This window comes from Notechis scutatus, chromosome 4, assembly GCF_049901735.1.
Source record: "Notechis scutatus isolate UNSWTSFEM ecotype Mainland chromosome 4, rNotScu1.2, whole genome shotgun sequence".
Lineage (NCBI taxonomy): Eukaryota > Metazoa > Chordata > Lepidosauria > Squamata > Elapidae > Notechis > Notechis scutatus.
In genome coordinates this window covers 139,008,749-139,033,927 of record NC_142012.1, presented here as the reverse complement: position 1 = coordinate 139,033,927, position 25,179 = coordinate 139,008,749, and the positions used below count along the sequence as shown (strand labels likewise).

The following is a 25,179-nucleotide window of genomic DNA, read 5'->3' as shown; positions in this document are numbered from 1 at the left end:
CCAAACGCCGCGGCAGCAAGGGAGAAGGGGCAGCAAGGGAGAAGGGAGAAGCAACGGTGGAAGGTCTCCCGATATGAAGTGCCCCACCAACGCAGGCAGCACCATATCCGGGCATGCAACAAAAGTACTTACTAATGGCAAGCCCCCCCCCCCCGCTCTCCCCCCGCATTTCGCATGTTTAATATGGGGCTTAATTTGGAGGGAGGGGCTTAATTTGATTTTATGCCAATAAAACATGGTGGGGCTTCCTATTGGTGGAGGCCGTATTGTTGGAGAAACACGGTACTAATTTATTAAGTTCAAAATTCTGAAAAGGTAAGGACTATCTTTACTTAAGGTTTTCATAACAAAGCAGAGATAAGTAAGTAAACCTTCCCCACACAATGATTTTCACTGCAACATCTTGCCTCACTCAATGTCCCTCCTGATATCTTATATAGGCAATTAATTTCAATCCTTTAGTACCATTTAAATTCTTTAGTGCACGTTCAGCATCTCTCCTATTCATGAAGGCAACAAATCCACAATTCCTTTCTCTTGCTCTTTCTTCATCAGTCCTTGGCCACATAATTTTCACACTTGCCAAAGGCCCAAAACGTCCAAATTCTTGGCATAACATCTCTTCATTCATCTAGAAACAGAAAAGAGAATGAGGTATTTCTCAAAAGAGTGCATCTCCTATATTATGTGGGTACAACAGGGGAAAAAAATTGAAACAATTTTAATAGAGTGGTGTGATAAAAAGCATCACAAGATCCAGAGATACGGTATTGATTTGTTCTCACTGCAATAAAACATGGTTCATAATCCAATAGTGCTCAATAGCTTTGGGGTCAGTCTCAATTCTTAGAAGCAATTGGGAAAGCTGCCTACATAGAAAATGGCTTCTATAACTGACAGGCCTAGTCACACACACACTCCGGTACAATGAATAAGCCCCATCAATACAACTATTCTCTATAATTCTATTGGGATCTCTATTATACCCAAATGAATTTCTGCAAATGAACTTGAAGCTACAGTGTAGTGCTTCGGTTTAGAACATGGAAAATTGTTAATTCTATACAGTTGTGATAGATAACCTTTTTAGGGGAAGAAGTGGCAGAACCTGAGGATGGAGTTAAAAGAAGGATCAGCCTGGAATCTTTACATAGCCATAAACAGACTAAGTCTAAAACCCCTAGAATTTCTTAAGTAAGTATCCTCATAACATAGCTTCTATCAAAAATATCTATTTATCAAATGGGGACATTGCAAAACCAGATGCTTATGGAAAGATCTCTATTAGGCCAAAGATTTTGCTGCAAATCTACATGTTATTAGAAGCTGTTGTTTTGCAGCACACCAGCTTTCTATTTAATTTCTTACAAGATAAATGTAACCCTAGGCATACATTATATACTTCTGCAATACTGTAGTTAGTAACTAGTTAACTTAAAACAGAGTTGGCACTGAAGTAGATGTGAGAATATGAGTACGGAATGGACTCAGATGGAACGATAGAGGCAAAACAAAAAAGCATGCAGTTAAAGTTAACAGTTAAAAGAATTAGCTGCTCAAGTCAAGGGAGAGAGCAGGAAACAAAACTTCGTTCCTCCATTGTGTAGTTTTCCTTAAGAGATAACTAAATGCTTTTTATATAACGTATTAGAGCAGAAAGAATAAGAAGAGCCTTGTGACAGTATAAAGTCAAGTTGCATCATATCTTTATTGTCTTTGAATTGATGATGTAAAGAAAATTCATGTCTAATCCATAGAAAGTAGGTTACAGATATTCTATAGAAATACTCATTTATCTATCTATCTAATTCAATTTAAAAACTGCAGCCACAACATGCATACTTAGTAGATATAGTTGAAAGCTGGATTAAAATCTTTATTCAACCACTAATTCAAGTGATGATTTTTATATAAAGCATTATCAAAATTCCTTTCCTCTCCAAAATATTTATATGAAGCATTATGGCTAAACATGTACAATATTTGCATACTTATGATACAAACAATTATGTATGGAGTTCATAGCAATGAATATTTTTAAGTACTCTAATTATTACCTGGGGATTAATGTTTCCAAGATACAAATTTGTTGTACTTGGATCTCCAACATCATGTGAACCTGGAGCATAATCATCCAGTACTAAAACAAAGAAAAGAAGATGTAATTCAATGCATCCATTTTAAATTAATGAAGCATATAATCAAGTTGTAAAACTATATTACTACCTGAAGATCTATTTCTTCTTGAAGGTGCATCCACTAAAAGAAAGATCAGATTCTATTTAGTTTCAAGTTTTTGTAGAATTATGATACTGTAATACAATGATTACTTACTGGAACGGCGTTGTCCATCTGAATCTGACTGAGGTGGCTCAAAACGACTTAATCTACCTTTAGTTTTATGTCTTTCATCACGCTCTTCTTGAATTCTGTAAGAGATATTTTATAAAACTAGTAAGCAGCTTCAATTCTAATGGTCATCATTATAATCTAAAAAATTAAATCAAATTGATTTAACTTATTTTACCATTTGAAAACATCTATCCAAGTTTGGAGATAGACTAATTTGGAGTTTGGAAATTGACCACTTTAGAGAACCCTGATGTAAAGAAATTATTTAATCAGGGTTCTTCAAAGTGGTCAATAACAGTCTTCAAGGTTGTAATTGTTATATACACAAAAATGTGAAATCACAGCTGCCAACTGGTTTTGGCCTTTATATACATCGAGTTTTTCCCAAGAACCTAGGATATTGTAATGCATCAATATATGTGCAGATCCAACCAGGGTGGTCTTTTGTAATTGACAGAAAGAAATTTTGTCAATGCTCAGATTTTCTAAGTGCCCTCCAAGATTTTTTGGCATGGCACCCAGTGTGCCAATAACCACTGGAACCACCATGACCAGTTTATCCCATAATCTTTCCATTTTGATTTCCAGATCCTGATACTTTGTGATCTCCAATTCTTTGTCTTCTACTTTACTATCCCCAAGTATTCCCACACCAATTATGCATACTTTCTTCTTTATTATTACTATTTATTTGATTTATATTGCCGCCTATTCGCCCATGGCAACTCGAGGTGGCTTACACAATGTAAAATCATATTTAAAACAAAAAATAAAAATAAAAACAATAAGAACTAATAAAAAGAATTAAATAAATTAGTAAAGTACAATAGAACAAAATTTGGGAAAACAAAAAACAAAAAAACAAAAAACAACTCCCACCCCCCACCCTGATGACAGCGGATCACACTAGCCATTTGATGGGTTCCATCCCTTTCTGGGTTCCCCGGGCCCGCTGGCAAAACCAGATCTTCAGTGCCTTTCAGAATAGTATTAATGAGGGGGCCATTCTAATCTCTGGGGGAATGATGTTCCAGAGAGACGGAGCCACCACAGAGAAGGCCCTTCTAGGTCCCACCAAGTGTATCTCCCTCAGGGGTGGGACCTGCAGCATTCCCTGCCTCCTCACTCTAATGGGTCGGGCAGATGTCACTGGCAAGAGATGTTTCCTCCGAAAACCCGGACCCAAGCCACGAAGGGCTTTAAAGGTGACAACCAGCACCTTGAATTGCACCCGGAAGCAAATTGGCAACCATGCAGCTCCTGCAGGAGAGGTGACACATGTGCACACCGTGGTCTGTATAAAACCACGCGGGCCGCTGCATTTTGAACCAACTGGAGCTTCTGGATGCTCTTCAAGGGCAGCCCTATATAGAGCGCGTTGCAATAATCAAGACAGGAAGTGACCAGGGCATGAGTGACTGTGAGTAGGGAGCGCTGATCCAGGAAAGGGCATAACTGGTGCACAACCCAGTTGCGCAAAGGCCCTCCTAGCCACAACCGCCACCTGCTCTTCGAACAGGAGTCGTGAGTCCAGGAAAACCCCTAGATTACACACAGGGTCTGTTTGGGGTACTGCCACCCCATCCAAGACTAAAGGTGGTAATTCTACCTGAACCAATGAACCCCAGACCCAGAGCCACTCGGTCTTGCAAGGGTTTAGTTTTAACCTGTTGCTCCCCATCCAGCCTCTAACAGCCTCCAGGCACTGCGAGAGGGAGGACACAGCAACACTTAACTCACCACAGGCCGAGACATACAGCTGAGTATCATCAGCATATTGGTGATACCTCAGTCCATGGTGACCCAGCAGTTTCATATAAAAGTTGAACAGGAATGGAGAGAGTACTGAGCCCCGTAAAGCAGTGGGCGAGGGTTGGATCTCTCCCCTCCTATCAACACTGACTGAAAGCGGCTGCAGAGGAAGGAAGTGAACCAAGACAGCACAAGGCCTCCCACTCCCATCCTCCAAAGCCGTCCCAGGAGAATCCTATGGTCAGTGGTATCAAAAGCCGCTGAGAGGTCAAGTAGAGCAAGGATGGATGCACTACCCCCATCCTGCTCCCGCCATTTATATTACTGTTTGTCAAAATAGTATTTATTAAATTATTTTCATGTAATAAATATTTGGTGATTGATGAACAATCTGAAACTTCATAAAAGTGCTGATGACCTGAAGAGTTTGAGGATCCAGATTTAAGCCATGGATAAAGATATCTCAAAGAAACAAAATATTACTACTCACTATAAAAACTTCCTTTCAGTTTGAGATACCCACTACAAATTATGTCTCCCCTTTACTGCTTGGCAGGCTGAATTATATTGTAACTTAGATGAAAGTATTGCTGTCTTATCCAATCTGACAGCTGAGCTTGAGGCAGAAAAATAATTTGCATCATTAGACAGTTGTAAAAATAGAAAATACACTTTTTGAGAGTAACCCTAAGATGGTAAAAATTGAAAATGTCACTAAGTACTCACTAAAAATACAGCACTATATAGCATTTTTTTTAAACAAAAAAAACTGCCCGGGAATTAAGACTCACAAAGCAAACTTCTTTCCAATGGATGTATGTGCAATTACTTGTTCCAAGGAGCTTAGATGGAAGTATAATTTTAAAAATGGGGTGGGATTGTGGTGCAGAAATGATGAGAAGGTTGGTAGAAAAATATTATTAAAGTCTAGAGGACATTCTCTCTTGTGCAGTTTCCTAATTAATAAAACAGTTGTTTATTACCCTTCAGATATATGAGATTATTAAAAATGTCATTTTGAGAGCAGAAAGATATAAGCTGGAAGTTTTAAAAGATGGCTTTCTAAAGAATCAAAGAAAGCATCAAAGTAAGAAAAGCCCTATCAGGATCGGCCTAATATCAGAGCTGGACAAAAAATCTATCTAGACGAGTAGCCTGAATAATACAAAATAATACAAAACAGCAGACAGACGCCTGATAGTAGAGCACATAATATTTGAGACATTTCAAAAAAAAAGAAATCCCTCCATATAACTTTTTACCTTTGTGCAATCTTTTTGTTTTTCCTACTCCAATTAATGAACCTTTTGCAAGGGATTTTAGAGATCTAGTACATCTTTCTATGCTAGAACTATATCAGTAGTTCATTCAGGAAATAATTTTAAGATGGCTATGTATTACACACTGAATTTGAGACAGATTAAATTGAAATCCATAAAACCACATATTATTCATCCCCATTCTTAGATACCATATTTTTAGCTGTTTAATACCCTGTTTCTCCAACAATACAGTCTTTCCCCAATAGGAAGTCCCAGCATGTTTTATAGGCATGAAATGAAATTAAGCCCCTCCCCCAAATTAAGGCCTAAAGTAAAACATGCGAAATGGGGGAATGGTGGGGGCTTGCCATTAGGAAGTACTTTTGTTGCACACCCGGATATGGTACTGCCTGCGTTGACGCCGATACGAAGTGCCCCACCAACGCTGAGGTCAACATCCAAGCCGTCGCCGCCCGCCCGAAGATGCAAGGGGGTAGGAAATTAAGTCACCCGAAAAGACGGCCTAGCCATTTTTTCGGCTCAAAAAAAAAAATAAGACCCAGCCTTATTATATGAGAAACACGGTATTAAAAATATTATTGATTCTGAAGAAACCATAATCCCAAGTAAATAAAGGATAACTGTATCAATAAGGCAATGACTGCTACTAGATCACTGTACATTCAGCATAAAGTTTTGAAAAAGAGCCTGTAAGTGCTGCCTATTGAACACACTGTAATGCAAACAACTTCAGTTATTTTCATGAAGAATCTGGGGATTAAGAGTAAGATTCCTCCAAGAACCACTACTGAAATATTAAAAGATGCTTAGGCTTGTGTCTGGGGTTTGAAAAGTCTGATACCTTATTCCCATAAGGAGAATTATATGAACTAGAGGGAGAAAACTGCCAGTCTTCTCCAAAGGATTCTTGATTACTTTTCAAGTAATTAAGTTCTCCTGAAATAACAATTATTTTATTTTCTGCATAGAACCAGTGAGAAAAAGTGAAACTCACAATAAGGGACTTGCTAAGAAAAAAATATTTTGGAAAATTCTTCTTATATGTGGAGATTTGGGGAATTAGTAAAATGTCAAAACTTCTTTGGAGATCACAGAAAGTTCTATCAGGGCTAGATAATCTTCCTACATCATCTGATGGATTTGTTATAGGACAGAGAAATATTTTGAATTTGAGTTAGAATTTGTACTCTGGAAGTGATAATCTTTTTGAAGATCTTTGAAGCTTGTCTATAAATTTTGAAGGAAATGGAACTAAATTTGCAATCCAATACTCACAATGAGCACAGCTTGATTCCACTAATTAAAAGATAGCTGCAGCTGATTTCTTAATAATCAAGTAGAGATGCTTTGAGCAACCTCTTATCATACTTGCTACCTAATTATTTGATTTTTTTGTTTTCTATAAGTGCATTTGCCCATTAATGCCATTGTCCATTGCTGAAGCAAAAAGAACTAAAGAAAAACCGAGACATGGAAGACAAAGAAACAGTTGTTTTTCACTCCCAAAATGAACATATTATCAAAAAAATCCTTTACATACACCAAAAATAATCTACTTTTGCAACTATTTTGATTATCCCTATTTAATTTAATCTATGAATAAAATACTCACTGTTTTAGTTCTTCTTTAAAAAGCTCCAAATTGCTCTTTTTCTTTTCTTTTTCCCCCTTCTTCAAAGGCTGAAACAATTCAAAAACTATTTAATTATGTACACGATTACTATTTTAAAATTTCTATCAGTATAAGTTATTTAAATGGATTGAAAATCCATTCTGAAAAAAGGAAGGGGTAAGAAAATATATACGTAAAAGTAATACAGTTAAAACTGTATTATTAAGCTTATTAAGTTGCTGCACCCATTTATTGCAAATATACAAATGCCAAGGCAATATCAAAAATCAACATTCAATAATCAAAATCCTTTCCTTCCACCACTATCAATCTACATATACCATAGAGCAGTGGTTGCCAACCGGTGGGCCGCGGACCACTGGTGGGCCATGGAAAAAATTTGGTGGTCCACAGAAAAATGCCCCCACCCCCCCAAAGGAATTAATTTGGGCCACACAGGAAAACAAGACTGCTCCACCCACGTGGCCCGCCCACCCGCTGACCCCCACCCTTCAGCCGAACGCAAATCTTACCTTGAGACTGAGTAGAGAGCCATGCGAGCTGGAACTGGAAGGTAAGACCAATGGCGGGGGAGGGAAATCCGCCCCGGGGTGGCTTGCTGACGTTGGTGGGAAAGTTGGTCCCATATTCCAGAGCTGTAGTAATCACAGGACTGGTCCTTTGGTCATCCCGGAGCAGCTCCTCCACTGGGATGACTACAGCTCTGGAATATGGGACCAGCCCATGGTGGCTGGAATGAGGTAATGGTGCTGTTATGGGGGGGGCACAAGCTGGCCGAAGTGGTGGTGGCTGGAAGAAGCGCTACTCACATTTGCATCTCCCTTCGCTGCGGTATATTTGCGGCAGCTGGTGGCGCCAAGGCAGCCCTTCGTGTCCTGCCGCGTCTGTAGTGCAGAGAGAAGCAGCCGGAGTCAACCCTAGCTCTGCTGACGCTAAATCACCCCCCTGCAAACTGTTGTCTCTCTCACTGAAGCGGCGCCAGAAACTTCGGCTAGGGTCTCGAGAGACGAGAGTGACTCCGGCTGCTTCTCTCGTCTCTCTCAAGGAGTGCTCGACAGCTTGGCTAGAGGGGGAGTCTCTCTCATCCCCCAGCAGGCTCTGCGAGGTGGGGGGTGGGGAAGCAGCACTTGGGAGAAGCGGATCGGCCATTGCCGGGCTCCAGGGCAGGTTTCTCTCCTGAGGGTGCAGCTGTTGGGTGGGAAGGAAGCGGCGCCCAGCTCACCTCCCAGGGCAGGAGAGGCGAGGAGCAGCAGATGTGGGGATGGAAGGCTGATGGAGGAAAGCAACTCTCCTCTTTGGGGGGGGTGAAGGTGCCAGCCTCCCCCCCTTTCCTTGCCTGCCTCCAGGTGAGGCTGGAAGAGCCCCGGCATTACCATCCTGGAGCTTTTCCTCACCCACAGATCTGAGCTCTCTCAATCCTCCTCCCCCAGGATCTGAAAGGAGCCCCCACTTTCTCCCCCCCCCCCCCAATTAATGAGGGCGGCAGTCCTTCTGCAGGCAGTTGCCTGCTGAGAAGCCCCTGAAGGGGCAGTGGAGGGGCTCTACCCCCAAAGGAGAGCAAAACTCCCTTTCTGCCTCTGCTTCTCATAGCGGAAGTTGCCCTGAGGCCCCTCAGCTCAACCCCCCCCCGGCCTGCCCTTGTCTTATGGTTTTGTTATAATTAAATAAGCATTTTTATATTAAATATATATACTTATATTAAAATATTTTTAATATTAAGTTTATATTAAAATTTTTATATTAAATATATTATCTTTTTTTTAAAATTCATATTATTGTTCCTTGGGATTTAAAAATATGAGTTTGGTGGTCCCTGAGGTCCAAAAGGTTGGCGACCCCTGCCATAGAGCAAAACATTTTGAACCAAGCTACATGAAATGGCCTAATTTACAGAATGCATCCAAAATCCAAGGTCCATGATTCCCATGGAATTAATATTGGTGAATTTTGCAAAACATTTTATAATATAAATATTATCATAAAAGAGTTTATGACATAATACAAAATACCCTAAAAGATTTCCTGTGCTGATATTTGACTCTGCTGTACAGTTCAACATAGACTATTTTTAAGGCAGATATGTCTGAATGTATCCCAACTTTTTCAATGAAGGCAGTACATTAGAAGTTCTGCCACTGTTGAAAACATAGAATCTGGTAAATAAATGTTCTTGAAAAGGTGACCCTCTGAAAGGAGGCACACATTGTCTAGTATATGACTAAAACTCTCAGGTCTGTAATCTTTAACTAGGCAAAACAGTGCACATCATAGGGCAAAATATTTTCAATTCAGATTCTTCAAACAGAAGAATTCTTCCAAAATCTGGAACCTATGACTCCTACTTGGCAAATTTTATAAACTATTTTTTTACCAAAAATTACCATAATTATCATAATTATCATTATAACATAATACAAAATGTCATAAAATATTTCCTGATGTTTGACTGTGCTTCAACACTTCAACATGGTTATTTGGTCACATCTCTGAATATTTCACTGAACTTTTAAAAAACTTTTCCAGTACATTAAAAGTTCTGCCATTGTTCAAAACTTTCAGATCTGTAACCATTAATTGGGTGAAACAATGCATCATAGGGCAACAATTTTTGAACCTAGGTAGCAAAAGTGCGCTAATTTATAGAATGCATCCAAAATCTGGAACCCATGACTTCCAAGGAATTAAAATATATTGGTTATTTATTTAACTAGGACTGAAAATTAGCTGAATAAAAGGAATTCAGATCTAAATTTTGTTTTGGCTAGCAGCCAGAACTATCCAGAATTATCCCTTTATTTTTGGTAAAAGGGCAAAATCAGCCAATTCCTACAGAAGCCTTTTTTTCCAGAAAATATAGTTTATCTTTATAACAACTAGAATGATTGCATAGACTTTCTATATCTTACTAATAATATTTAAAAAAATTAAAGGCAACAGGTAGTTAGATTATGGACCATTTCATTGTTAATGTCAAGTCACTGGTTGACACGATAAGAATTTTCATATGGAAACCCAGTTCGGCGTGATAGTTAAAGTAGCAGGCTAGAAACTGGGAGACCATGAATGCTAGTCCCACCTTAGGCATGAAGTCAGCTATGAGATCTTGAGCCAGTCACTCTCTCAGCCCTAGAAATAATGCAATGGTGAGTCCCATTTTGCTAAGAAAACTGCAGGGAATAATCCAGGCTATTGACCAGAGCCAACAGAGATTCAAAGGCTCTCTGAGCTTGCTTTGTAAAATTTATCTGAAAAGCACTACATAACTATATAAGTAACCAATAAACGTGAACACGGAAGTAACAAATATTTCTAAAAAATCTAAACTTACTGGTTTTTTGGTTTCTATCACTAGAAGAGATGGCGGTCTCTCATTAGAAGATGACTGAGTCTGCTGATTTTTTTGATCTGCAAATCGTGATGAAGGCTTGTAGATTTTTCCTCGTTTTTCATCTGTGTCATGTTCTGATGAAACAAACAACATAAAAAATTAAAAAATTAAACAGTACCAAGTTTCAAAAAAGCCAATTTAAGTGGACATACAGGTTTGACCATGTTCAAAGCTGCCCTTTAAAAAAACACCTCTGCTCATATCTTAGTCAAACTTTTAAAATTAATCTATTTACTAGAAAGACCTCTTCCAGGAAAAATTGAGATGATGTGTTCATATAAGAACAATTAACAATATAACAGCACCTTAAGCCCATTACTGTAATCTATCTGAAATACAAATCTGAAGTCACCACAAATTAAGTAAAATTTAATATTTTATTCAAAATAAATCTTTGAATCTAATTTCTTTCCTGGATAATATTGTAAGAAGCCTTACCTTTAGAGGCATTAACAATACCTCCTCTAACAAATGTTTTTACTTTATTGCCATCACTTCCTTCAAATGCAGCAAGGAATTCTTCATATATTTCTGCAGCTGCCTTTTCATCCTCCTATAGTAACCGAAATGTTACACAAATTATCAGCGTTAATGAAGCCATCAGCAACATCCAGCTTCCTACCCATAACTTATTCCAGACATCTGCAGGAACCTATGAGCAACACTAAGTTTTCAAATAATACAAGTAGCTGCATGGAAAAGACTACTTTTATCAAATATATTTCTAAGGCTTCATTTAATTTTCAAATGTTGCCCCTAAGGAGCGTGCTTGCCTTGAACATTTTTCCTTTGAATTTAAATAAAAGAAGCATTTGTGACTTGTAAAGGAGTCTAATGAAAATAATGTGCCACTAAGGTTTGAGTTTATTTGAGTTTAACATTTAAACAATATTCAATGTGCTTAATACAATCAATATGCTTATTTCTCCTAATCAAATACTTTATTTCAACTCTCTACAAATATGAACATGGCATGTTATCATTTGCTAAATTTAAATCAAAACAAACTTGGTTCCCAGGAAATTTGTTCCAATTCAAGGTTTTTCATGACTACACTACTGAGAATAAATAATATGATAATGAATTAGAACATGTAATCTTCCCATTCAAGCATATTGCAATCTGAAGATAAAACTTGAATTGGTCCACTTTAGGGTAAGTATATCACAAACTATTTAACTAGCTAATAATAAATATACTGATACAGTACATATTTTATCTCCTAGCAGTTAGATTCAATAATTTTGACAATCTTAACTCAGTTTTAAAAATAAACCCTTTAGATTCATTTTAACCAAAATCAGAAACAAGCATAGCAATTGTTTTCCTCTCAACTCTCCCTTTTAAAGCAGTGAAATACTTATATTGTACAACTGTCTCTAAAATCCAACTTTAGTGTGCTTCAATGCACTTCCCATAGCAATTTTTGGAGGGACAATACAAAAAAATACCGTATGAGCCACCATCTCACTCCACTGGGATCGACCCGTCCAATTGTGCCGGCAGAGGCATGCTGCTGGTCCTGTCTGCCCAATTATTCCAGCTGGTGAGGTCCAAGAGGAAATTGCTCCTGCCCTCTGGAATACCTTGCCCACTCATGTGAGGTTGGCATCAACCCTCCTATCCTTTTTTAAGGGCCTAAAGACATGACTCTGCCAATTGGCTTGGGACCCCAGTGGGGTAACAGCATAGTGCAGGTAGCTGATCAAATAATAATAGATTCTACCTCCTCCAACTTCACTTCTGCTCTCCCCATGTATCCTTAGGTTTTAATGTCTGATTTTAATTATTTATGTTTAATTGTGTATGTATACACATATTTTTACAACTGTAAGCCACCCAGAGTTATCCTATGGTAAGATGGGAGGCCAATACATTTTATAAACAAATAAAATAAATTGTGCCCCTGTGGACAGGGTCCATTGAAACTGCAGTCATGTCCTCCTATGTGGTATCTTCTATAAGGACTCATGGACTCAGTTTATAATACCTCATCTAATAAAATGCGCAGGAGATGCTGATCTCTTTTATGTACAACTTCTGTTATAACAGTACAAAGTACTTTCTTTGAATGTGGCCAAATTTTGTTATATTGTATGCAAAATAAGGCAGACCCTAATGCCCACTAATAGTCCATCACTAATCGTGATATATTATTTTTTTAAATTTTATTTTATTATTGTTGCTGTTTTTAATGCTTTTATTTGTAACACTGGTCTGTGACTATAATAAAAATTCACTTTTCTCTCAACAAAAGGGAGAAAATTTGAAAGGAAAGGAAACAGAACATATTTCCCAAAGACAATCCATGCTCTTATAAAATCTTCCTTTTCCTTTTTTTTTGGGGGGGGGGGGGAGGACTACATAATAAAGTGTTTTTACTGATAATAGTCTAGGAAGAAAAACAATAAGTAAATTTTTCTATTGCTCTCTGCTATCCTGCCACACATATACTCAGCCAGATAAGATGTTCTTTCTAAATGACAACAAACTCTGAGATTACAAACATACTGTAGTTTTTCATAACTTTCTCAAAGGAAAATGAGGCTGTTGCTAAGCTGGCAAAAGGAGAAGACAGCTGGAAATTTAAAGAAAGTATTATGGGAAGAAGGAGAAAGAAAGATGGAAGTATTGCAACTAGCAGACCAATATAGATTCTGTCAAGGACGCTATTTCAGAACACAAGTAGTTTAGTCTAGGAATGCTTGGCAATAATATTCCAATCTCCATGGATTTAACTTTGCTTCATAGATTTATTGTCGTTTCTTAGCTGTTGATCAGTAAGAAAGGTGGAAGAGCTAATGTGCTTTAATGAAAAATTATTTAAAACCCAATCTTACTTTGCTGCATTGATAAAAAAATTCTAAGAGATGACTTGTCAAATTCCTTGTCATAATTACCTTCTTTTTCAATTCCTCCTGTTCCTTTTTGCTTAATGTTCTCTTGGCAGTGCTCATTTTGCCAATACTGAATGCCTTGAGTTTGTTTTCTAAGAGTGGCTGAAAGAGAGACAAATATTAGCAGGTTCATAATAATACAATTTTACCACCTGAACCAAAATTCTTCTGTTATTCGAATAAGATACATGTTGTCAATGTTATTACAAACACGAAAATGAGTTTTTTTGTAGTCTCGTATGAAAACAAAAGTTACTTTTTATCACCACTATGTGTAAGTGGTGACTGCAGTTGCTAAATGAGGACTACCTCTACACTTCCTTCCACAGAATGTCTTTGCATGCCACTAAGAAACCCTGCGTTGCAGGGAAAATCAAATTATTTTGCTTTTATCCTAATAATGACCGTTGCTGGTTAACGTAAGATTCAACATTTCTTCAAAACATCTTAAATGCACAATCTATCACATGATAACCATGGATGTTAGATTGGGCAGACAGAAAGTAAGACACCCAGTCAACCAATGAACTTCTATGGCTTTAATATGAACTAAAACCTGGCACTTCCAGTCCTGGTCAGATTAATACCTTCCCACTTCATCTCATGTGTTCAAACATAAAAGATAGCTACAGTTAGTGGTTTGTTTTCTTAAGTTTTCGCGGGTACTTACATGTATGGTATTCAGCTTTGTTCGGGTATTTTCCCACGTCATTATAGTTGTGCTTTTAAAGTTGTAGCAACGTTTCGGCAGAATCTCATCTGCCATCATCAGGCTTCTGTATTGTGTTCGTCTGTGAGTTAGACTTTTACAGTTGTTTCAGTTTTAAATTTGGGGCTAGCCTACTGCTGTGCCAGAATGGTTTTTCTTCATCCTGATTGGTTGGGAGTCTTGGTCTGTGTTTATTGGTCTTGGAGTTTGCTGTGTTCTGCTTGATTGGTGTTTCTAATATATTCTGACTGTTTTGTGGCTTTTTTTGTCTTGGTTGGCTGGCAACATTGTGTTCCTGTATTGGAGGCTTTTAGTGCAGCTTGGCTCCGAGTAAATGGACGGCTATCATTTGTTAGGAAGCTAGGTTTCATCTGGGTGTCTGGTTGGGGTGTGTTTGAGCTGGAGGTATCACGGGGGATCTGTTTGTGCCCAGGTGTTTGCCTGGCTTGTAGTGTGGGGATTTTTTTGTTTGTGAGTGCAGGCTTCCAAATAATTGACAGTCTGGTGGAATTGTTAGTGGTTAGTTTATATAATCAGCTGAGTACTCTTTGACCTGGTCTGGCTATATAATTTATAAGTAATTTTGAATTCAGCATAGACATGGGTGCACAGAAGGCCCAAGTATGCCTTTTTTTTTTTTACTTGAGGCGGATATAACAATAGCAAATCATTATTCTAGGACATCTCCCTTACCATCATGCACATTCTAATAAGTAGTCTTTCATTTGGATTATACTGTATTCCATACAGAGCTGTCTGTGAAAATAGTATGCAAGACTGAGTAATTGCAAATCAGGAAAAAATACTCCTCTAGGTAACCTGATCCAAATTATACAGGGTTTTAAAAGTTAATATAATCTTCAGAGCAAGCTAGAGGTCTTCACCAAATGTGAAGTCACACACTTTTTAAAAATATATATTTCTCTTGTGTATCTTGGAGTGACATGAAATTGAAAATGTCTAAATGTGTATGTCCAGCCAGATTATGTAGGTGTTTCCTTCAACAAGAAAACCACTCTTTTCACACTATTTCTTAGTATATTTGAGTATTTTACTTCGTTGACCATTGGTTGTAATGTTTTTTTTTCTTTAAATTTTTATGATTACTTTTAGATAATCACTTTTATTGGTTGTTTTATATTTTTATATTTTATAAAACTATCAACGTGGTGCAATAATTTTACTTGAACCTTTATAGTTTTTAATGATTGATTTTTATGCATAGTATGCATAGTATGATTGAAATAATTAATCAAAGTTTATTATTAAAGATAAGTGGTATAGAACTAACATTCTACCTAAACTGACTGGTATAACTGCTTCTAAAATAAACCCACATAAAAAAGTTAATAGCTTATATGTATATGTCAGTGTAAATCCACCGCAGAAGCAGAATTTCCATTTAGACTATAAACTTACCGGAGGCTCTGGAGATCCAGTGGACCGTGTTGTATCTGTAACTCTGGCCTAAACATGGCAGAAATACAACAATCATCATCAGGAACATTTACTATTTTTATATAGGTCTTCATTATAACTGACCTCCAATATTAATCAAAATTTATAAGACTTTACAATTTTCTAATTATTATATTTATTATATTAGTATATAATTATCCAATTATAATTATTCTGAAATTTCAACTCAGATTTCTACAATTCTCCAATTGATATAAAACTTGTACTGTACTGTTAAATAAAGGACTTTATTCTTCTTCTAAGAATATGAAGCAGCAGCTTGAAGATGACTAATTTGTTATCAGCTTGTGAAATTATAAACTGTTTCAAGTACTGGAGTTTTTTTTTTCCAAAAAGGAAGATGACCCTATAATTCCCCTATGAACTGAAAGTCTTACATTTGCTCAGAATGTAAAAGAAATCACTTTTCTTTTATTTTTCTTATATGTATCCATGTATTCATAACTATGTTTTTACTTATACCTATTATCTTGTAAGCAATTAACAAACCAAATAAAAAATAAATAAACCCTGAAAGTGCTTCACTTAATTCAATTCATAATACTATATTCATGCTAAAATTTGAATAACTTAGATTTTCCTTCTAATTTTAAAGAGAATTAAACAATTGGAAGTTCAAGCAGGGAGGATTAAAATACATTTTTCTTTTATATATATTTTATTGGAATTTTTCACAATAGTAAAATATTAAAAAATGAGCAGGATTAAAAAAAGAGAAAAAAGTATTTTTTAAAGAAAAAAGAAAAACCATACCATGGCCTTCTGCCATTCTTTCTATCATCTTAAACTCTTCATCCCTCTTTATTCCCAAATTTCCCAAAACATCAATTAATATTTTCTTCTTTGAACAAAAGGTCCATATAAACCTCTCATTTTTTGAAAAGTGTCATTTTTTTTCTCTGACCAAAAATTGTTTGCCATTTCTGCATTTTCAGTTGATTTTCTAAACCAATCTTCCACTGTAGGCATTTTATTGCTTTTCCAACTTTTGGTATATAATAATCTTGCTGCAATTACTATAAACCTTATCTGACAGAACACATTATGTTGCATGATAGTTTAACTTGTTTGCCAAGTCCAAATGACAGTTCAGACTACAGTTATAGAATCTCAGAGCTGGAAGAGTTCAGAGGCCACTGAGTTCAACTCCCTGTTATTGCAGGAATGCAAATTAAAGCATCTTAATAGATGGCTGTCTAGTCTCAATAAAGGAAACTGACTATCACTAATTACTTTTACTGTCAAAATATTCCTAGGAATGTTTTTCTAACATCCAACTGGAATTTGCTTTCTTATAATCCATTTTTTTTTGTCCTGCACTCTGAGCAAACGAGAGTTCACATAAAGAATGGTGGATTCCCAATGATTCTGGGTGTTTTACAAAACTGAAGCAATGCATTTAAAGAACAAATTATATATATCAGAAGTATAAAATTTCTAAATAAATATCTTATTTTTTAAAAGTCTGCTACTTCTTTGATAGCCGTCATCCAAAGTTTGGCAGCAACCTTGCCATCTCCATTAGTCATGAGGAGTTAATATTTAAAATAAAATCTTCTTGATATAGGCAGTCCTTCAGGTCTGAAAAAGATATGCTATTGTGCAGTTCATCTATGGACACAGAGATGGCTCTGCAGTCCTGACTAGAAGCACAGAGTCTAATACAATGGGGGCACTAGAAGTCCATTTTATAACATATATAACATTATAACAAGTATTCTATGATGCTACCCAAGGTTTCCTACTAGTTTTTGGAAGCTCCTGTCTTCAAAACCAGCAGAAACTTCATAGCACTAGCCTTGCCAGTGGAATCTGTCAGTAATTATCACATCTGGTTCCTTTGGCTATATGTCACAATGGCATTCACAGCATCTTTGTAGCACTTGTGTGGACAACTACGAGGTCTCTTTCCAGTTCCAGTACAACAGAGCAACTGGCAACACATATTGTGGCTGTCCATTCTGATGATATGTCCCAGCTATTTCATCTGGGCTCTGATAATTAGAGATTCAATGCTATTGAGTTTTTCATGCAATCCAAGACATCTAGGTTGAAATGACAACCTTGCCAAAGAATGCCAAGGATAGAGCCGAGAGCACATATGAGAAATTTCTCTAGTTCTTTAATGCATCTTGGGTTTAAAGTCTAGGACTCATATCCAACTAAGTAGAAATGGATAACCACAGCTCTATAAATGTTCAGCTTTGTGGATATATGGTCTTTGTATTGACTGAGCACTCCAGCCTGCAGCCATCCGGATCAACAGAGCCTTGTTGATCCTGTAACCAATCGCTTTGCCTAAAAATCATTCAAGATGATACTTCCCAAATATTTGTTTACATTTGTCAGCAATGATTTTTGGTTCTCCAGGGTTAGTATTTGGCATGGGCTGATAAAGTACTTTAGTCCAGGGGTCCCCAACCTGGGCAAGTGTACTTGCGCATGCAGTTTCACTTACAAGCAGTGCAAATGGTGCTATGCCCACCGTTCGCACAAATGGAACTGCACGCACCCCCCACTGCTTGTGTGGCCCAGAACCATCCCTTCTCCCCACCACCACCAACAATCTGCAAAACTGGAAACATCGGGGGCCGCTGCTTTAGTCTTCAAGCTGATAGACTAAAGAGCATGGCAGCATCTGAGATTTCTTCAGTATCAACTGTATATCACTGTCTTTGTGCTGCAGTAATCAGAAAATGTTTACTGAATGAACCATTGAAGAACAAAAATCAAAGAGAAAGCCATCCAATTGGCACCTGATGTACATTGGATGGAAGCTTCAGACCCTATGTAATATGTGACAAATGCAAGCAAATTACAAATTGAACAAGACTGGGGCTAGTATACAGCCTTGCTTCATCCATTGCAAATAACAAAAGCAATGTATGCATTTGTAAAGGATCTGTTCTGTCTTTCCTTGGCAGAATAATTGAATCAACTTCACAAATTTCCTTGGGCATCTCAGGATAACATTTCAGGATGATCCAGAGAGTCACACTGGTTCCTTTCCAAGTCAACGACAAGTCTGTTCAGGAGAATGTGGGCAAAAATATTTCCTGCAATGGACAGTTGTGAGACATTCCTGAAGTTTCACCCACAGAAGTCACCAGACACGATGTCTTGGAATGCCTGCAATGAGTTTGGATTTAGTGCTTTGTAGATCTCGGTGAGAATGTCATTTGGCCCTGTTGTTTTGTATTATATCCCACCTTTATTATTTTTACAAATAAGGCAGAGGATATATCCAAGACACCTTCATCCTATTTTCCTCAACAACAATCCTGTGAGATGGGTTGGGCTGAGGGGTAGTGACTGGAACAAAGTCACTCAGCTGGCTTCCATGGCCAAGGCAGGACTGGAACTCACAATCTCCTGCTTTCTAACCACTAGACCAAACTGAGTTAATCTATGAGAGCTTTTTTGAACTCATCGGTAGAGGGAGGCAGGTCTAGGGCATTCAAGATCAACAGCTGAGGAATCTGCATTAAGACACCAGGATCAGCTGTGGATATTCTATCAGGTAGGCTGGAAAACCCTTCACTCCAGTGGTTTTTCAGTCCATCCTGGTCTTTAATTCACCTTGACCCATTTGATGACAGCAGGGGGAGCATATTATTTTACAAGGAACATAAAAACTGCATTTAAGGTGCTGAAGAACTTTCAGGTGGCATATATATCTGCAGAGGGATCCACCTACTCAACTTTTCTTGCCATCACTCACCTTGCATTTCTCACTGTTCTATCTGTGCTTTGAATTGCAGATGTTTAAAATTGTATAAGTTTCAAATAGATAATGGATCATTCTGCCAGTCTGCATCGGCCTTATTCTGCTTGATATTATTTTATATATAGGACAGATTAGATCCTGGTGAGTACTACATAAACAGTACAAACTAGAAAAGGGTCCATCAACTATTTTTTACTATGTTAAAAACAAAATCTTTGTGCAATCCCACACAAACAAATCTATGTTTCAGCTTATATGATGGTGAGACATTAAATTTAGCTTCAGTAAAAGGAGTCCAGTATTCATAATGGATAAGATTTACATTAGATGCCATGTAGAAGGCTGTAACACTGAAGTTTCATAATGAACATGGTGATTTAATCTGATCTATTAATTCCTGAAAAGAAACATTCCATATTTCACTAAGCAAAGATTAGTGATAAAAGCAGCACATTTATAGTCCTTTTAAAATAAATCATCTGGCAACAGACCAGCCTGGAAACTTTGAACTGTTAAAATAGTCCAATTGCTGGTAAACCTCTCATTCATGATTTCCAACAGTAATTCACTTGTACTTTCAAAACAAATGTTAAGCCATAATATTGACTGCAGATAGCCAGTACTTTCAAAAAAGCACTGTCCAGTCTCAAGGAGAGCATCTGAGACCCCACCTAGGCAAAAACAAAAAGCAATGGAGGTACAGTAGCTTCAGCTTTCTGGAGTATACATCAATGGGGAAAAAGTCATGATGAATGGCAGAACAGTGCTCCCAAATAGATAAAAAGATTTTAATCCACTGCACTCAATGGTTATGGACAGTCCACCTAACCCTTTTTTCCCCTCAAAACGTTAGATTGTTTTTGATTCTGCTTACTAAATTATCACTAATAATCATGTTATATTGCAATCTTTTAATACCTATGCTATGCTCTATAGCAGCTTTCCCCCAATGGTTTTGTTTAGTACTGCTTTCCAAAATTCCAAGTCAATATGGTCACTGGAATAAAAGATGAGAAGGATGGTACATTGCTGTGCAAACACCTTATTCACTACAATAGTAGGGAAAGCTGGTATAGTTTATATTGTTCTCTCAAATTATTAAAGATAAGCAAAAAAAAAAAATCTTAAAATTTCACAGCCAAGAGTGAGTGAAAAAATTAAAGCAAGGCAATGTTTTTTAATTAATTTATGTTTCAAAAGTTGCAACATGTGTATTACATTTTGATACATTTCCATGGAATTCAATATTACTGATACTTAATTCTGAAGGGTTGAGTTGAGTTTTTAGAGTTTAATTCAGACTATGTATTCGTGACAAATGAATACAATATTTTTATTTCTTCATCAGTACCAGTGATACAACATGTTTTGTTTCCCTGATCTTGTAGGGAAAATATTCTTTAAAAATTTAATATACATCATCCCAATAAAACGGTTGCCACATGTGAAAGAAAATATCAGAATGAGATAACTACACTAGTTAATTACAATGTACAGTAGCTTATGTTTCTAAGTGTGCTATGAGTAATTAGTAAAGGTTTCCAGATACATCACAAGATTAACATCAAAGTCAAATGCCCTGATGTTTTTCTAATGTTCCAATTATTTATCAATCAACTCTAACCACTCCTCTCACGAGATGTATTTTCTCACTTCTCATTTAGATTCTACATTTTAGAGGGTCCAAAAATTGAAATTCTGAATGACTTAGCTGCTTACTCAAGTCAGAAATAAGTTATCTTAGCTGCACTGTTTTTGCCTGCAAATGTGATCATGGCAAAAAACCCAACTTTATAGTTCTAAATATAAACCCAACATTATAGTTCTAAATATAAAAACACAGGAAATAGGTATTATAGCAACCATCTTCTGTATAGGAATTAAGGAAAGTATCTCCCCCACACCTACAATACATGTATAATCACAATTGCACTTTCTTCCTGAACAGGTAGCAAATATACAACACTCTTGTTCTACATGAAGCCTTCCACAGCGACAAACTATCTTCCATGAAGCAGGCTTAATAGTAGCACAGCTCTGTTTCATTTAGTATATTTATTTCAGTTAGTCATAACAATTGCATTCAAAAACCACTAGCAGAGATACATTTTAATAAAAACAATACTGGGGTGCTCGATTTAGAGAAAATATCATATGACAGGTTGGATGCTATAAAGAACAAGTCAGAGCTTTCCAGGCTGAAGGGAGCAAACAAGAAGGTAGCTCTGAAAAAGAGAGACATTCTACTTAAGTAGATTCCAAGTATTTAAAAGTTTGATTCTGTAAAAGAGTAAGAGTTGGAAGAGACCTTAGAGGTCTTCTAGTCCAAACCCCTGTTCAAGCAGGAGACCCGTATCATTCCAGACAACTAGCTGTCCAATCTCTTCTTAAAATCCTCCAGTGATGAAGCACCCACAACTTCTGAATGCAAGCCTGGTTAGATGTTTTCACTGTTAATGAAATTTCCTTTTAGTTCTAGTTCTAGCTTGGTTTTCTCCTTGATTAGTTTCCATCTATTGTTTTTTGTCTTCCCTTCTGGCGCTTTGGAAAATAGATTGAGCCCCCTCTCTTCTTTGTGGCAGACCCTCAAATACTGCTATCGTGTCACCCCTAGTCCTTTTTTTCACTAAGCTAGACAAACCCAATTCCCCCATTTTCCATATGTTTTAGCCTGCAGCCCTCTAAATCATCTGTTTACCATCCACTAAGATCAGATGGTCCCACTTATGAGTGTCAAACTTGATACACGTGATGTATCATATCATGACTTTTTTTTCCCCTAGCTGGTTTGGTTTATAGAGCAGTGGACAAGAGCAGAGCCTTTTAAGGGGCAGCACTCCAATTATAGAACTTTCTCCAAAGGAAAATCTGGACAATCCAACCCTCACCCCTTTAGAGGCAACTCCAGACACACTGTTCAGCCAGCCATATGTAGAATAACAACACATTTCATGATCAAACTGCACTAATCAAATTACTATTTTTCTTTCTTAAAATACACACTTTTAATATTGTTTTAAGCACTGCTGGTGATGCTTTATAACAACTGTATCTGACAGTTTTCTTGTAAACTACCCTAGATTTCTCAGAAACATTTAATTTCGCATAAGGCGTTGGTTTAATAAATTAGGCAGAAGAAACAAATGTTTTAATCTAAATCCCACAGACCTACTGCCTCCTAGGCGCATACTGCAGTGAAAATAAGGCATTCCATTTCTATCCAGCATAGCCACAGGACGATGGGAACTGTGATCCATGACACCCAGAAGACATTAGTTTGGGTAAGGCTGGATTACATTATAGAAGAGCAGACGAGGGGAAGTAGAAGCGAGAAACACTTTTTCAAGTCGCCTGCAAAATAATTGAGGAGGAGGAAGAAGGGGGTGACTCGGCCTTTTATTTTCAATTCACGCAATTCCTCTTCCCATCCAATCCAACGAGTTCTATTATCGGCTGAATTTTAGGGAGGGGAAGCGGCAAGAATAGGCCATGAAGCCGATCTGCGAGTTTGCTCTCTCGCCTGCCTGCGCACCACCTCCCCGACGCGGCACGCGGCTCCAAGCCATCTCCCCAGAAGTCCTTTGCAGATAATCAAATATATTTCTTTCGGGCCTCCCGCTTTTCTCGGAATCGCAACGCGACTAATACGGCTGGCCCCCTCCCCTCCAAACGGCCTCACCTTCCCACTGGCCTTCTGCGAACCGCCTGGCGTCTTGTCCGCCATCTTGCTTCTCTCCCCCGCTCAAACCCGTAGCGGAGGAGAATCGAGCACCGACTCCACCGATTGAATAGAGGACTCCAATGGGAAAGAGGGGGAAGAAGGCATGACGAATCGATTGCCCGGCGGGAAGATGTGGCCGATTGGAAAGCCTTGTGCGACAAACTGAACTCCTCCTCTTCCTGCGGGGCGGAAGGCGGAAGGCGGGGCGGGGGGGGTGTCAGAGCGCCCTTCCTGCGCCGAAAGCGCTGGCTTCGTTTGGTGCGACGCAAGGACGTCGTGGCTTTCTGCGAACGTTGATCCCCACCAAGTTTCGATTCAGCGGTCAGCTCTAGAAAACGAAGCGAAACGCCAAAAAAAAAAACAAAAAAAAAAACCCACCTTGCTTTTCAGAGAAACTGAAAAATTATGCATTAAAAAAACGACAATTTCCTTTGTTTCTTATAATCCTCTCCCCAAACTTCTTTATCCTTTCAGTATCTTATGCATCTCAACTCTACAACTCTTGTGTATTACATTTTAGGTTCCATAATCCCCAGCCATCTGGAGGGCTCAATACCGGAAAAGGGTATCAAGAACTATCAAACGACTGCGTGTATAATTATTTTCACAGGACAATCTTTCTCTACTGGAAACCTTTAAGGGGATATATTTTCACTCATTAGAAATGCAGCTTGGAAGAACGTAACATTATAGAAGATACTCACATTTCAAGAAAATTGCAGTCCTGTGTACTGTTGCCAATTAATCCCAACATGTTTCAGTTTGAAATCTTGCTTCCTCTGCAATTTAAAAGATACTTCCAATAAATGTATAGTGACATGTTTCTGAAAATATAGACAAGAAAACACATAGTAAACATGTTTCTATGATGACAGAAGGCAAAAGAGCCAGAATGGTATGATGGTTAAGGCATCCAACTAATATTAGGGGACTCATGCTCAAGTGCACACTCACCAAAGCCATATATGATTTTGGAGATAAGTCATTCTCACATATAGGTTTGTTGCTAGAAATAGAAAGATATGGGACATACATAATTTTGAACTCTTGGAGGAAAGGCAGGATACAAAAGAAATATCTCTTAAGCCAGTAAAACATTACAAAACAGCATGTAGTTATTTCAACTTCAAACAATTTAACAAATAAAGGATAGACAAGAAAATGTTAGATGCTGCAGAAGTGAGATACTGACATTTATCTTTCCCCCTTTTTATTTAAAAGGAAAAAATGGTCTGATTAAAGAGCTATCCAGTTCATCTTAATATTCACAGCAAGCAACCAAGTAACCCCTAAAAATCTCTTAGTCAAAACATACAATACCCTTGTTTTTCCACATGTAGCTTAGAGACCACTGCCAGACAAAATCATCTCCCTTAGAAGCTTGGTGAATAATAATGGCTTGAAAGAATGGCTTTTGTCGGTGCAGTTACATCCAAAATGCTAGTTCCAATCTAAAGTATTGCCTATATATAACAAAACAACAAGATTGAAGCACCAGCTGCCTTAATCAGATTACAAATTCATTGTTCTGGCTAAAAAGATCAAATAATTTACACGTGTCACAGGAGCAGTGAGAAAACTAAAAGATCATAGCAATCTGTAGGGAATAATATGAGTGAAAAGACTGATCTTGGTTTTGCCTAACAAATACAGAATTCTCATTTAACTTTCAGCACCTTCTTTTAGCACTTATACTTAAAGAAGACTGTTCTGTGGAATTTTACATTTTTCTTTCCTGTAGTTTAAGAATTAATAAAGGAAATGCTTCTACTCATCAGTTTTCCATTTCCATATAATAACATTGGGGGGGGTGGGGGGCGGGGGGGGGTATGGTGTTACCAAAATCTTTGAAGGCAGTGTCCTTTGCCACTAGAGGGTGCAAAAACATGGATTTTCAGAAGGGAAGTCATCTAAATATCTATGTTCATCTTTAGAAAAATGTAACTTCTTGCTTGGCAAAGCCTATTAAATGTCTTGAAGGTAGGATCATAACACTGCAGTTGTTTAATATTGTGTGTATGAAGAAGCATTATGGTTTGTAAGACATAAGGATACCAATTGTGGTTTAATCAAACCATGAATAAACAAACCATAGGTTATCATAGTGTATGATGAATTAAGTATAGTCTGCAACATGGGTTTATTCCAAAATCAAAAATTGTGTATGTTAACCAAACCATTTTAAATAATACATATGTGGGATATTTCTTAGCAGGTAGGCAAGGCAACAAAGAGGCC

General features: G+C 37.6%; 1 protein-coding gene across 3 annotated transcripts in view; it reads right to left on the bottom strand.

Annotated features, from left to right (window-relative positions):
* The window catches only part of U2SURP (U2 snRNP associated SURP domain containing), a 47,539-nt gene extending 24,575 nt beyond the window's left edge, over positions 1 to 22,964 (bottom strand). For 2 of the 3 annotated variants that reach the window (XM_026664650.2, XM_087965124.1), the window contains exons 1-11: positions 22,900 to 22,964; positions 15,434 to 15,481; positions 13,309 to 13,407; positions 10,847 to 10,961; positions 10,349 to 10,482; positions 7,830 to 7,904; positions 7,000 to 7,067; positions 2,335 to 2,429; positions 2,227 to 2,259; positions 2,058 to 2,140; positions 466 to 631 (exon numbers count right to left, since the gene is read on the bottom strand). In XM_026664650.2, the coding sequence (XP_026520435.1) occupies positions 466 to 631; positions 2,058 to 2,140; positions 2,227 to 2,259; positions 2,335 to 2,429; positions 7,000 to 7,067; positions 7,830 to 7,904; positions 10,349 to 10,482; positions 10,847 to 10,961; positions 13,309 to 13,407; positions 15,434 to 15,481; positions 22,900 to 22,944 (961 nt within the window). In that variant the 5' untranslated portion in view covers positions 22,945 to 22,964. The remainder of the gene's footprint in view (positions 1 to 465; positions 632 to 2,057; positions 2,141 to 2,226; positions 2,260 to 2,334; positions 2,430 to 6,999; positions 7,068 to 7,829; positions 7,905 to 10,348; positions 10,483 to 10,846; positions 10,962 to 13,308; positions 13,408 to 15,433; positions 15,482 to 22,899) is intronic. The other variant, XM_087965123.1, reaches the window with a different exon arrangement.
* Positions 22,965 to 25,179: the final 2,215 nt, after the last annotated feature.